The 15,550-nt window shown below is 36.7% G+C and overlaps 1 protein-coding gene across 1 annotated transcript in view; it reads right to left on the bottom strand.

Annotated features, from left to right (window-relative positions):
- The window catches only part of cdhr2 (cadherin related family member 2), a 30,250-nt gene that overhangs the window by 2,524 nt on the left and 12,176 nt on the right, over window positions 1-15,550 (bottom strand). The window contains exons 11-30 of the mRNA XM_066716581.1: window positions 14,619-14,737; window positions 14,295-14,522; window positions 13,765-13,920; window positions 13,181-13,342; window positions 12,830-12,891; window positions 12,177-12,420; window positions 11,357-11,596; window positions 10,819-10,888; window positions 7,797-8,393; window positions 7,287-7,358; window positions 6,763-6,812; window positions 6,069-6,229; window positions 5,391-5,493; window positions 4,848-4,936; window positions 4,362-4,430; window positions 3,889-3,966; window positions 3,561-3,624; window positions 1,648-1,766; window positions 595-708; window positions 146-229 (exon numbers count right to left, since the gene is read on the bottom strand). Coding sequence (XP_066572678.1) covers window positions 146-229; window positions 595-708; window positions 1,648-1,766; window positions 3,561-3,624; window positions 3,889-3,966; window positions 4,362-4,430; window positions 4,848-4,936; window positions 5,391-5,493; window positions 6,069-6,229; window positions 6,763-6,812; window positions 7,287-7,358; window positions 7,797-8,393; window positions 10,819-10,888; window positions 11,357-11,596; window positions 12,177-12,420; window positions 12,830-12,891; window positions 13,181-13,342; window positions 13,765-13,920; window positions 14,295-14,522; window positions 14,619-14,737 — 2,881 coding nt within the window. The remainder of the gene's footprint in view (window positions 1-145; window positions 230-594; window positions 709-1,647; window positions 1,767-3,560; window positions 3,625-3,888; window positions 3,967-4,361; window positions 4,431-4,847; window positions 4,937-5,390; window positions 5,494-6,068; window positions 6,230-6,762; window positions 6,813-7,286; window positions 7,359-7,796; window positions 8,394-10,818; window positions 10,889-11,356; window positions 11,597-12,176; window positions 12,421-12,829; window positions 12,892-13,180; window positions 13,343-13,764; window positions 13,921-14,294; window positions 14,523-14,618; window positions 14,738-15,550) is intronic.

Genomic DNA, 15,550 nt, shown 5'->3' with positions numbered 1-15,550 from the left:
CACAAAATGGACAACATTTTCAATGCACTATAAATTGCATGTTACCATCTTTCAGAGTTTGTTGGGAAAAGATTATTGACATGATTTATATTTATATATATAAAAGGACAGTGGGGTGATTAAATGAAAAAGAATATCACCTTACCTTACTCTGTCAGCATTTGAACCTTCCTCATCAAATCCCAGGTCTGTAGCCGTGTCGATATTTAAATTTAACACAGGGTTAGCCCTAGAAAATAAAGCAAAGCAAGAGACTGAAATGCACTGAAATGTAACTAGAATATCTGTGCTCAGTACAAAATCTATTCCATATGACTTGTCCTGTAAATGAGAATTGTGAAAAAAGAAAAAAAAAATATATATATGTTAGATTCAGTAATTTCAGAGGCAGGATTTGTTAAATTTACAGTAGCCAAAACTAAATAAAAACAAACACTGATTGGTTTGCTTTAGAGAATGAAGAAAACAAGACATTGAGATTTAAATTACTGTTATACATTCATATGCACACCTCCACACACTTAAACGCATGCATACGTGACTGTTAACTGGAAACCAAATGGTCCATTTCATATCTTGAGGCCTAGAGCTCACCCTTCCATGTTGTACTTGTTGGTCCCAGGGACTACCTGTCCTGAGTGATGGTTGTTCGTTCCAATAAATGCTGTGGACTTCATTGCATTTGCTGCCTTCAATTTTCTTTTATAGCTGTGATTACAAACATCAGACATACATAAATATCATAGACTCACATGTTGTTTAAAACAAAAAAACAACATCAATTCATCAATCTGTTGAAGGCATGAAAATGACATGTAAGATGAACACTGGCAGGCTCTCCTTATGCTGTACAAGATTTTTATTTCCTGTGGTTTTGAAATAAAGCTCAATTTTCAATCCCATAACATTCAAAAGCATTGCTATAGTATATACTGGTCTGCATCTCCTAGTATTACCAGTAACCCACTGTTAAGCCCTAGACTAGTGTTTTATACCAGTATACAAGGGCATTAATCAGCTTGACTTTGAAACGCATCTGTAGTTCATACAGTCAATATTTTAGCTAAAACAAATATCTTGCTCGTCTTGACTTTGCAAACACCCTTTTCATATTTGTGTTATTTAAATACTAGTTAGTAGTCTTCTCTCCATCCCTCCCCCCACTCTTCATTTCTTTCAATCTCAGGCAACCCAGCTCTGAAAATTATTTTTTTCAGCTGCTAGTTACCATAGTGATGGAAAAGGCTTAGTTCCACCTACAGCAATAAACAGCATGGTAGCTTCATGTCAATGCTTGCACTGAAATGTTAAATACCTACTTGGATTTTTGCAGAAAATTAACAAAGAGGACATTTTATTTAATGTGCACAACATAAGTTATATTTGATCAAAAGGGAATCACCTGAGAGTTATTCTAAGGCACAACTGGCAGTATTTTCTAAAACTACAAGCTGGTTTGACAAATCTGAGTAAAAAGCATGGCTAGCTAAAAGAAAAATAGTAAATACATATAATTCTTACAAATGTATGTTACTGCTACACATAAACAGATACTCTGTACAGGTCACATATTCCTTACATTAAAGCAGGTTTAGTACAATGCAAGATTCTGTTTGTTTGGTTTTTCTAGCTTTTTTATTTGCTTACCTTTTCTGAGTGCAAACAAGAGATGTAATCATGATAATCAGCAATATAATGAAGCCTGCTGCCAAGCCAGCCAAGCCATAGAACATAGGATCAACCTCGGTCACTGTCTCCCCTGAATCCTGAAAAACAACAACATAAAGTATGAAATATTGTTCCTAACAGAAACATCACTTTTTTCATTCTACGGAAATCACATGATGTCATGCAGCAGGTTCATAAAGATGTCACACGATTATTAACTATGTAGTGAATACTGAACATCCCTCAGGAGTTATAGAGTTACACAGTAGACTTACTAACTGTCAGGCGTAATGAAAATCTGTAATTTACAGCTACAAAGAAATGCATTGAAGCAGATCACAAGGGTGCCATGGAGTATCAAGGCAATTAAATAATTAAAAGCCCCCCAAAAAACAATGGATAAAGAATTAAAGTAAAACTGTTTTTATTAATTGAATAGCCCAACCGCAAATCTAGAAGTCTCCCCATGCTTAACTCAGATCCATCTGATCTCTCTAGTATAACAGGTAATGCTGACTGAAATCCTATCAAAATAGTCTTGGACAAAACATACATACAGATATCTGGGGTTAGGTTAACCATTCTCACCAAAACTGAAATACACAGTCTTCACTCCCTTTGGATATTTTCATATTTTATTGTTACAATCTGACATTTTGATGCATTTATTACTTTGTTTTCCCTTTCATTTACACAAGCTACTCAACATGTTGAAGAGGCACGTCATTCTAGTGGTGAAACAACAGTTAATGGGGGAAAAAAATTAATGTCTTGGTTTAGGAAGTATTCGCCTCACCCCAGTTAATAGTTGGGTGAACCACCTTGGTCTCTACCAGGTTTGCACATCTGGGTCTTAAAATATTCAACAGTTCTATTTGGAAACAATTGTTCAAGCTCTGTCAAGTTGGATGGGGATCATTGGTGGACAGCAATCCAGTCTTTCCACAGATTCTCAATCGGATTCAAGTCTGGACTTTAACTGGGCCACTCTAGGACATTCACTTCCTTGTTCTTAAGCCACTCCAGTGTCGCTTTGGCTGTGTGCTCGGGGTCATTGTCAAATAATAAGCCAAATAATTCAATTTTTGTTACATCAGACCACGAATCATTTAGGACACATTTTCAGAGTCTCCCATATGCCTTCGCAAGTGAGATTTTACATGGACTTTATTCCGGAAATGGCTTCCTTCTTGCCACTCTTCCATACAGGCCAGATTTGTGGAGAACCTGAGCTATTGTTGACACATGGACAGGTTCTCCCATCTCAGACATGGAGTGAAGGAGGTCTTTCATAGTTGTCATTGACCCCTTGGTGGCTTCTCTGACCAACGCCGTTCTTACTCAACTGCTCAGTTTGGGAGGACGGCTGCTCTAAGCAGATTCTGGGTGGTGCTGTATACCTTCCACTTCTTAATGATCTATTGGACTGTGCTCCAAGGGATAAGAAATCCCTTTGAAATCTTTTTATACCCCTCCACTGATCTGTGAACTTTATGCTGGAGTTGCTGTGAAAGCTCCTTGTACTTCATTGTAGCATCTTTGCTTTGAATGCACAACCCAACTGTGGGACTTTACAGAGACATGTGCATTTAATCTGTAATCATGTGGACCACTTTTATTGCACACAGATGAACCCCATTCAACTTATTGTGTGAATTCTGAAGGGAATTGATGGAGTGTCATAGCAAAGAGTTTGAATACTTATCTAATTTTCAGGTTTTTAATTTGTATTAAATGCATCTTCATTTCAGGTTGTAAAGTAACTAAATGTGGAAAAGTCCCAGGGGAGTGAATACTTCCTATAAGGATTGTAAATAAATAAAATAAAATAAAACTCACAGGTCCTTAATTAGCTAGACACAGAAAGAAAGATTAAACGTTTCTATACTTACAATGTACTGTAGGCCAAATTGTTTAATGAGTACATTAACAGCCTGTGGATCTTCCTGAAGAATCCTTAACAAAGAAATGGAAATACTTTATATTAAGTGGGCAGAAAACACTTAACTATATATTTGAATCTATGTCATTTTGATATAAAAGGAAATAGAAGGAGATAAACCTACTCAACCTAATCACAAATATTAAAGCTAATATTCCAAGAATGTAATGAATTCTAATACATAAGGATTTAAGCAAATCATCCTAAAACAGCAAATGTTTAACAGCAATTCATGTTTGAAGTAATTCAGAGCAGAATATGTAGCTTGGGTAACTTACACAATAATGTCTTTGGGGCTGATAGCAGTCCCGTTTTGGTACACAAAATACGCCACCAGAACAGCATATCCTGAGTTTCTGTAAAACAAGAATTCAAAATAAATTATGTAGAAACATATACTCTTTTTATTTTCTATCTCCAGTGTTTATGGCGTTAAAGAAAAAAAAACCTCACTGACACTTTATTATATTGTAAAATAAACATTGAAATTAAGAAATACTGAACATTGCTGTGTTTTATACACATTCACCAGTATATTTAGTTTCTTAGGAAATAAAGTTGGATACATTGATCAAACTGCCCTTGTTCATTTTATTGGTCTCCTTTGCTAAATACAGATTGCAATATTGAAATTGAGATCTTTCTGTTGTAAATGTAAACGGAAAGGACTACATCTTTAACTTTGAATATAATCGTCCTACAATACAGCACAGAAATTAATTGAATTCAATCGCTTCCTGCCTTAACTTACCTTACGTCTTTAGTTTTGTCTAAAATATCCACAATATGAACTGTTGCTCCTGTGGCTGACATCAAAGTCCTAGAAACCAAAAAAGGGATTGAAAATGTCATATTAAGTTGCTGGCAAATACCTGGTAGGTCTTAAAGGGGAACATTCATTTTACACAATCCTGGCAAAGAAAATGTCTACATGTATATTCAAATATCAAAATAAAATAAATAACATGCATAATAAATATATCATGATAATGATGTATTCCAAACTTGGATATATACTATTGCATAACAACAACTCAGACCAAAAAGAGAAAATTTAAATAAATGAAAAATATGGAACTTGTAAGTGTAGTTTACACTTAATCCACTAGAGGGCTCTATTACTGCTTTCAAGTCAATCTGAAAACAGCATGGCTAGTAAAATTGTAATTCAGATTCTGCTCAAAGAAATGGCACAAACTGGAACAATGCAAGACAGTCAGAGCGAGTTTGTTTGTACCGTTTAATTGTATCTTCGTTGACCTTCATATCTGTAACCGTTGATTTAAACTCAAGCTGAACACGGAATGAACTGTCCACAGTATATACCTACAAAATACAAGTTTGATTTGTTTTGTAAATGGATATTTGTTTGTATAAAGTATTACATGTCAAAATGGAGACATGGAAAACATCCTTCAAATTGTTTACGTTACATATTTCCTGTAGCTGAGAACAGTGTTATCAGATCTGGGCTGTTATCTAAGCATCAGATGTCTGCTACATTTTTAAGATACTTAGATTATATTAATTATTAAGTTTCACCCTAGAAAATGATGTGTGTTGTGTGTTTTTGGGGCAACAGAATCAATCAGAGTCCCTATATTTATGAATTAATGTTAAAGTTCTAACTCGACAATCCAATCATTATGCAATTTTCCTATATATGAGAGAGTGTAAAAGAAATGTATACTATCGAATACTCATGCTATGATAATGTTGGTATATAACTTCTAAACACTATCTAAGGTCAGAAAATACATTAGTAAAACAAGTCACCTACATCAAGTTTAATTGTTGTGCTGTGAGATGGAGCCCCCTGGTCTTTTGCCTCCACAGTTATGAAATACCTTCCTTTTAAATTAATGTCCAGGGTTTTTGTCGTCCTAAAAATACATTGTATTTAGAGGCAAAGGTTACTTTTAAAAGTTACAAAACTGTAAGTACATTGGCAAAATGTTATACAAAAAACTATTTCTTCCCTTCCCTACATGATACAGCTTTAGCATTATTATTATTATTATTTGTATTATTATTATATTATGATCATCAACACACATCGAGACACATTCTTGAATTATAACGATATTGTAAAGCATTATATATTTAGATAAGCATCAATAAGCATGGAGCATTCAAAATAATCTTCACCAACTCTCCTGAACTTCCCTCTGCATTGAAGTGAAATAATTGTCAATTAATTTACTGTATTTGGTCATATTATGATGGTTTGTAATGATAAAGAAAATAAACTTGTGTAAACTTTAGGTCGCTCTGGATAAGGGCACCTACTATGAAATAAATTATACAAATGATTACTTTATTTTGTACAACTTCCTCTTTTATACATAAATGTTGACTTATTGACTTAATACATCATCGGTTGGCCTAGCCTTCTGCTACTTCCTGCACAATTTCTCTAACACAACCAAGGGAGAATGAAGAAAATCAGTTGACTTACTTTATGCTTCCTGTGTAGATCATATTGTCCTTATCTGCTGTCGTCTCAGCTTCAAAATAGCCGGCCATATCTTGAGGTCTTCCACTGACATCGTGGATGAACTCAGATTTGACAACACGAAATGTAATTGCTCGATTTACCCCAGAATCCCGGTCTGTTGCCTATCCAAACATTAAAACATAACAGATAGTGGTTAAGTCTTTGTATAGGGTGATGTTGCGTCATTCAATACACTGGGATGCAGCATTAGGCAATAAGCAATTGGCTTATTTTCTCCTTATAAGCTGTGGACAGGCCTTAATAAGAAGCAGAAGGCTGAAGAAGATAATGCCATATTTATATTTAAGTTTGTAATCTTTTTCATATCCTAGTTAGGATCATTTCCAAAATAAAATATACAAAAAAATAAACAAACAAATACATAAATACATCTTAACCCTAACTCCAAAACACAATTGGTGTGTGTAGACTGCATTTTGTACTCATACAATATGACGTTCTTTTGGTTGTTTTAAATAGATAAGCAAGCTGGTATCCAAATGGTGTGAATAATGAAGAATATAAGAGAAAAAAAAACATATGCAATGTGACATGCTGCATGCACAAAGTAAATAAAAGGGTTAATCAAGAACATTGCTTAAGAAAAGATAAATCAATAGAAAAGAAAATGCTTATGAAACATTAAGTCACTTACAGAAACTTTTGCAACTTCACTTTGCCTGGCAGCAAGTTCAGGCACCACAACTGAAGGGGAAAAAACATGATGCACTTTACTGTAAAATGACAGGTCATAGGTCGGAAATACATAAATCAATACACAGTCATCTGATAAGGTGAAGACAAAAAAAAACTATTACCAAAGAGACGTTACTGATATGATAAGAGAGGCAACATGTTTTTACAAGACAATATAAATCGTGGACCTTGCACACCTCTTAAGTGTTTCTTCTTTTATTATTATAATTATGATGGAAATTGTCTCCATTGATGGAGGTTATAAATGCTACAAGTGGTATATACTTGCTGTGGACATTTCTATACTTAATTCAAAGCAGACAGATATTAGTCTAAAAAACACACACATATAGAGCTCTGAAAAAAATTAAGAGACCACTCCAAGTTCAGAAATCAATGTTAAGTGGTCTCTTAATTATTTCAAGAGCTGTATATGCAATTTATAAACTATTTTAACATGCATGAAGAATACTGGCAGCATACCAAACAATGTGCCCGCTGGAATGAATTCAGGAACATTGTCATTGATGTCCATAATGTTGATTTTGAGTGTTCCTGTAACAAATAATAAAACGCTTATGGATCAACAGGTGCAATGGACCCTCACTGTCTGTTCCTTCAAGAACCAGATGGATGAAAATTGGGGGTTGAGAATCTACTAGACACCAGCAAGGAAGGATGAAGGCCTTCTCACAACACTTTAGTTAATTATGTGTTGCCAAATGTCTAAACAGTTCACAAATATTTGGAATATGGTCACTATCAAGACATGAATGCTTTGACTTGTAAATATATATAACATATCAAGCTTGATTAGAGATGTATGGTATTCAATCATAATCCAACCAGGTGCATGAAAATAAAACCCTGTCCTCAAACATCTCATTGCCTGTACTAATCACTCCAAATACTGAAACAAATTTCATACATTATGTTCACAGCCATTATTTACAATTATGATTTTACTTCTAAAGTAAATAGACCTGCTCTTACCTGGACTGCTGTGGTTTTTCCCTTTCTGCGTGAATTCATCCACCACCTGTATTGTCATCGTTGCTTCATGGCACATTTCATAATCAATCACAGATTTGTCGTTCACTATTACTTCTCCGTTGGGCATTAAGATGAACCAGGACTTCTCACAGGCTTCCAGCGTGAAGTTAACACAATTACAGGACACTGAGAGCAGCTCATAAACCAGAGAGTGCTTGGTGTCCATGTCAGTTCCCTTGATTTTCCTCAGCACCCCAAGTCCAGTCGTATTCTCTTTCACATTCAAGGGCTGCAAATCCTGGGGTGTGAACTGGGGGGGTTCATCGTTCACATCAAGCACGTACACTTTCACCTTCACGTTGTAGTTCTTCCGATCCATGTCAGCCGCCTGAATGGTGAGAGTGTAGTTCTTCACCGTTTCATAATCTAACTCGGTGTCAGGGTCCACGGAGATGCTCCCCCCGAACACTGTGGTGTTTTCCTGAAACGTGCGGATGATGAAACTTCTGAAACCTCCGTCTAGGATGCTGAAGGAGATTCGGTTGTAGTTTTCCATTTGATCAGAGTCTGAGGCAGACACGTTCCCCACATGGGCATCTAACAAAGAGACAAATACAAGTTAGTGATAACAAATCCTCACATTTATCCATTTGCCTTCATTCTTTATCACATGTCAATTTAAAATTGGTCTTCATTTCAGTATGATTTTTCTGCTGAATGATTATTACAAAAAAAAAAGTTTAAAGTCACTGAAATCATGTAATAATTGTCATCATCAACATTAATTATTTCTTAGCAACCATCCTTATCCAGGGCGACAGTTTACACAAGAAGCATTTTTAAGCATTACAAAAGTGCAGTAATACCATCAATCCTAAATAAAATTTAAAGCATTACAAAAGTGCAGCACTACAATCAATACAGAATACTATAAGCATACAGTGAGGGAAAAAAGTATTTGATCCCCTGCTGATTTTGTACGTTTGCCCACTGACAAAGAAATGATCAGTCTATAATTTTAATGGTAGGTGTATTTTAACAGTGAGAGACAGAATAACAACAAAAAAATCCAGAAAAACGCATTTCAAAAAAGTTATACATTGATTTGCATGTTAATGAGGGAAATAAGTATTTGACCCCTTCGACTTAGTACTTGGTGGCAAAACCCTTGTTGGCAATCACAGAGGTCAGACGTTTCTTGTAGTTGGCCACCAGGTTTGCACACATCTCAGGAGGGATTTTGTCCCACTCCTCTTTGCAGATCCTCTCCAAGTCATTAAGGTTTCGAGGCTGACGTTTGGCAACTCGAACCTTCAGCTCCCTCCACAGATTTTCTATGGGATTAAGGTCTGGAGACTGGCTAGGCCACTCCAGGACCTTAATGTGCTTCTTCTTGAGCCACTCCTTTGTTGCCTTGGCTGTGTGTTTTGGGTCATTGTCATGCTGGAATACCCATCCACGACCCATTTTCAATGCCCTGGCTGAGGGAAGGAGGTTCTCACCCAAGATTTGACGGTACATGGCCCCGTCCATCGTCCCTTTGATGCGCTGCAGTTGTCCTGTCCCCTTAGCAGAAAAACACCCCCAAAGCATAATGTTTCCACCTCCATGTTTGACGGTGGGGATGGTGTTCTTGGGGTCATAGGCAGCATTCCTCCTCCTCCAAACAGGGCGAGTTGAGTTGATGCCAAAGAGCTCGATTTTGGTCTCATCTGACCACAACACTTTCACCCAGTTCTCCTCTGAATCATTCAGATGTTCATTGGCAAACTTCAGACGGGCCTGTACATGTGCTTTCTTGAACAGGGGGGCCTTGCGAGCGCTGCAGGATTTCAGTCCTTCACGGCGTAGTGTGTAACCAATTGTTTTCTTGGTGACTGTGGTCCCAGCTGCCTTGAGATCATTAACAAGATCCTCCCGTGTAGTTCTGGGCTGATTCCTCACCGTTCTCATGATCATTGAAACTCCATGTAGCTGAGTAACTCTGAGGGAGACTGACAGTTATTTTGTGTTTCTTCCATTTGCGAATAATCTCACCAAGCTGCTTGGCAATGGTCTTGTAGCCCATTCCAGCCTTGTGTAGGTCTACAATCTTGTCCCTGACATCCTTGGACAGCTCTTTGGTCTTGGCCGTGGTGGAGAGTTTGGAATCTGATTGATTGATTGATTGCTTCTGTGGACAGGTGTCTTTTATACAGGTAACGAGCTGAGTTTAGGTGCACTCCCTTTAAGAGAGTGCCCCTAATCTCAGCTCGTTACCTGTATAAAAGACACCTGGGAGCCAGAAATCTTGCTGATTGATAGGGGATCAAATACTTATTTCCCTCATTAACATGCAAATCAATTTATAACTTTTTTGAAATGTGTTTTTCTGGATTTTGTTGTTGTTATTCTGTCTCTCACTGTTAAAATACACCTACCATTAAAATTATAGACTGATAATTTCTTTGTCAGTGGGCAAACGTACAAAATCAGCAGGGGATCAAATACATTTTTCCCTCACTGTACATCCTAGTTCAATGAGGTAACAGGTGCAGATATAATACAGTGGAGAGTCCAAGGAAAGTTAAAGGGAGGGGGCATAAAAAATGTCACAGTAAAACAATAAAAGTACTAAAAGTACATAAGTACATGGCAACATAAGGAGATATACTTAAATAAAGTGCATTGTAGCAAAAGTGTGAAAAACAGCTCAGGAGAATAAATTGCTGTATTACAGGTAAAGTCAGAACAGATGTGTGTTGAGTAAAAATCAATAATTTGTTTTGGCAAACAACACATTAAGTCTGCTTAAAAGGTATAAGTTATTGACCTAAAGAGAACATCAATCCACAGCTAAACTAGTCCAGCAGGAAAAATTCTCTGAAAAAATAAATTTGTTAATAGCTAGATTGTTCCATGAAAATAATATAAAGCCCACTGTTTATTATGACACACCATTCAATATATAGAAGTAAAAACATTATCTTAAAACTAAGGTGAATGTTATAGCACAATAGAAATATAATCAATAGTAACTCACCACTCTCACTTTCATTTACATAGAAAGTATATTTGCTTGATGTAAATATTGGTCCATTGTCATTAATATCCTAGAAGGGAAGAATACAAATACATACAAATTAAAAAATGTAACTAAATAAAAGCAATGTGTTAAAAAGTTAATATTGTCATATTATTTTATTACAACACATCCATTCATTTTCCAAACCACTTATCCTGGTGAGTGGAGCCGATCCCGGCAGGCATAGGGCACAAGGCAGGAATACACACACATACACACATATACCTACGGGGCAATTTAGCATGGCCAATTAACCTAACCTGCATGTCTTTGGATGGTGGGAGGAAACCAGAGTGCCCGGAGGAAACCCACACAGACACAGGGAGAACATGCAAACTCCACAAAGACAGCCACCCCGAGCTGGGACTCGAACCCGGGACCCCTGGAGCATCACCGCGTACAACACATTATGAATGGAATTCCATAAAGAAAGACCATTTAGTCATACATGCTGGTAAAGTGACTGATGTTACAGTGATACATTTATTTACTTTACCTCAACATTAATAGTCACGTTAACCAACGAAGAAAGAGATGGAGTTCCTAAATCATATGCGGTCACAATCAGATGAATTGCTCCATTCAGTGATGGTTTAATGTGCTCTCGGTCTAAAGGACCTTTGTTTTCCAACATTCCTGTGTTACTGTTGATGGTGAAGTTGTTACTGTACTCGCTCGGTTCGATTCTGTATCGAATGGCACTGTTGTTCGTATCTGGTTTGTCATCATCGACAGCCTATAGACGACAGAATACAAAAGGGTAAATTGCATTTAGCCAGCTTAGTAGGACTGATGTTCTTTTCCTTATACCAGCTTACTACAGCAGGGGTTTCTACACTGCATGATACACTAGCACACTTCTTTATGGATTAAGTATACTGTAGTGCATAGAGACAAAATGTGGCTTGAAAATAATATTGTTTGAGTTTACTTTGCTCTTATACAACATAATTTCAGTTAAGTCAAATCTACTAAATTAATGTGGTATATTACTGTGAATGCTTTACAAGGGAACTCAGCTCCACAGAGATCCCTAGTGGTCCGGATTTTGTAGTCAGCTAACACCTACTCCTATACTGCTTTACATGAATGAAACACTTCCATCTAAGAGAGATTCATAGGCAGCATACATTTTTAAAATACATTCGGAGTTGCTGCTGAAATCAAAAACTTGGACTACTTCTCAATTAAACTATTTCATTTCAGTGTGTCTTGTTTTGTTTATGTTTAAGTTGTTGAAGGTGTGAACCAATATTGCAGGTGTAACAGAGAGTTTTGGAAAACAAGTAACACCAAAAACAATAGAGGTTGCTGACCTGGATCGAAAGATGAAGATCGCTTCCTTCCTTAACATAGTCAATGTAAGCATCTCTGGTAATTTTGGGGGGGTTATCATTAATGTCAATGATACTGATTTCCAACACTGTCGTCCCTGTGTTATTTGCGTAGTCGGTTGCTTGCAAAGTGGGAGCCAAATTATCAATCTTTTCTCGGTCAAGCAATTGGTAATTCTTCACGTAAATAGTGCCATTGGTTTTCCCAACTTCAAAATATTGTAACCTGAGTAGAACAAGAATCAGTTATTGTTTTCAGGTACAATCCAGGGATGTCTGAAAATAGACAATCATCCATTTTGTTTATCATTTTGTAACGAGGGAAAGGAAATTATAAAAAATAAAACAGCACTTTACAAATGATTAAAGACAGCTTTTAGAAAATTGTACAATACAGCACCCTCACACGTTAGGGTTTATAGGATATGGTATTAACAACTGTAATTATATAAATATGATTATTATTATTATTATTATTATTATTATTAATAATAATAATAATAATAATAATAATAATAATAATAATAATAATAATAATAATAATGACACACTTACCCAGAGCAACTTACAGTTGTAAAAAATATACATATTTCAAGAACATAATATTGCATTAGACAGATTTAGATTGTACTTACATGCGTTCTGGCAGAAGTTTGTACGTTATTTGGTTCTTATCTTCTGTGTCTGGATCTGTAGCCTTTAACCATAAATAAATACATTTACTTGAAGCAAAAATTACTAGTATTTGAAAGAGCACATCAAATGTATAATTGTTTGACTACAGTTCAGCCCTTCTTGTGAAAAAGTGTTACTCTATGATATGTTTACTTTGATAACTATTGTTCTTGAATAGATTCATGTTCTAAATAAAAACTAATTTGATCGATTGAATTAAGCCAGCACATCTGTTTACAATACTCTGCACCATCAAAAAGAGCTCAAATTATGCAAAATCCAAATCTAATCACATTGCAAACAAAACCTACCGTGATGGTCGCAAGCATCATTCCATTTTTAGTGTCTTCCTTCACATCCAAATAATAGGTTTCTTTTGCGAATTCTGGACTGTTATCATTTATGTCTTTGACAGCTATAGTCACTGTGGCAGTGGAGCAGAAATTGGCAACTACGGCGTCACAGACAACAATCTACAAAATAAATCCACACTACATTAGCAAGAGTATTGAGACACAGCCATATAATATACAACTCCTCTGTAGTTACTTGCATGTAGTAATGCCTGTGGAAATCTTTTTGAGAGTTGCCAAGATCAAAACCACACCACACTTCCAGCAGTGTCTACTTCCTGTTAGAGGTGTTCTATGGGATTAATGTCAGAACTCTGAGGAGGCCTGATTCAATTATCTATTGATGATTAGGTTTTATAATCACTTGTAAAGTAATTGATCGTAAGTGGGTTTACCTGTCTTATCTATACAGTCATTCTGTCTTAAAGCCGTCTTTCAGCTAAACTGGGATAATTCTGGCACTGGATAAAATCCCAGACCTGTTAGATAATGGAGTTTGAACCCAATTTTGCACACGGAAACATCATATTAAAGTACGGTACCTGCACTTTCATCGTTGTTTTCTTCTCATAGTCAACTGAATTGCTGCTCTTGACTAGAATCTGCACTGCTGCCTGTTGCATAGCTGTGGTGGGTGAAACAGTGAAAGCGTCTTTGTCCTCTCCTTTCAGGCAAAAGTTGAATTTGGCATGGTTTCCCTAAACAGGAGATTAAAAGTAGATTCAATCAGAAAACCAATATCATTATAAAAAAGCATTATTCTTTACCACTTCAGCAATGTGAGCAGTTCTAATAAACAAAAGGGGGCACAGCAGAAGAGATTTCCACTCCTCCCTAACCTCCATATTACAAATGCGGTGCTTCAGAGTCTACTGCTTAAAAAGAGAAGTGAGCTGGATGCGTTTACAGCGAATCTGTAAGTCAGAGAATCACGGCAGGGAACAGGGGAAGTCTAATGCTATATTACTTTCTCAACCACGCGGTTTCCTACTTAATTCACAACATTTTATACATCCTTAAAATCACTTTCAAAATCAAGAATTGAAAGGAAGAAAAAGAAAAAAAAACTGACCATATCGAGGTCTCTGACCAGTATATGCATGTTTTCAACTGGGACACCTCTAGAGGAATGCTCTGTTATATCACCGGTGAAGCTGTTCACTTCAGAGATGCAGTCACTGTCGCTCTCTGTGCAGTTGTAGAACACAGGCTTGTTGTCGTTAATATCTACAATATTGATGATGACATTCTCAGTTGCTGTAGCTTTATTTCCGTGGATATTAAGGTTTTTCTCTTCAGCCTGAAAGGTACAATATTATTCAGTATGTAGAAATAACCCCATGTATCTTCCTTTGCCCATAACTTTATTTCAGCCAGATATGTACTTTTCACTTACCATCACTGTCAGATTGACAACAGCGTGTATATGTAACAGTGACTCCCGATCAATGATTTCATTCACAAATATAACCCCAGATGATGGATCAATTCTGAAAAATCCAGGTGCGTTTGTATCTGTAAATAAAAGGGGGGGGGGGCACTATTAGTTCAACACTTAGAGTATTGTGCAAAAGTTTAGGAAGACAGAGTAATTCAAATTTTAATAACCAAATCGGCTCGGCGTTAATAGATTATATTTATCAATTAACAAAATGCAAAGTGAGTGAACAGAAGAAAAATCTACATCAAGTCAATACTTGGTGTGACCACCCTTTGCCTTCAAAACAGCATCAATTCTTCTAGGTACACTTGCACACAGTTTTTGAAGGAACTCGGCAGGTAGGTCGGCCCAAACATCTTGGAGAACTAACCCCAGTTCTTCTGTGGATTTAGGCAGCCTCAGTTGCTTCTCTCTCTTCATGTAATCCCAGACAGACTCGATGATGTTGAGATCAGGGCTCTGTGGGGGCCATACCATCACTTCCAGGACTCCTTGTTCTTCTTTACACTGAAAATAGTTCTTAATGACGTTTGCTGTATGTTTGGGGTCATTGTCATGCTGCAGAATAAAGTTGGGGCCAATCAGATGCCTTCCTGATGGTACTGCATGATGGATAAGTATCTGCCTGTACTTCTCAACATTGAAGAGACCATTAATTCTGACCAAATCCCCAACTCCATTTGCAGAAATGCAGCCCCAAACTTGCAAGGAACCTCCACCACGCTTCACTGTTGCCTGCAGACACTCATTTGTGTACCGCTCTCCAGCCCTTCGGCAACAAACTGCCTTCTGCTACAGCCAAATATTTAAAATTTTGACTCATCGGTCCAGAGCACCTGCTGCCATTTTTCTGCACCCCAGTTCCTGTGTTTTCATGCATAGTTGAG

Source organism: Amia ocellicauda, chromosome 11 (genome assembly GCF_036373705.1).
Source record: "Amia ocellicauda isolate fAmiCal2 chromosome 11, fAmiCal2.hap1, whole genome shotgun sequence".
Lineage (NCBI taxonomy): Eukaryota > Metazoa > Chordata > Actinopteri > Amiiformes > Amiidae > Amia > Amia ocellicauda.
This window is presented reverse-complemented; position numbering and strand designations above follow the sequence as displayed.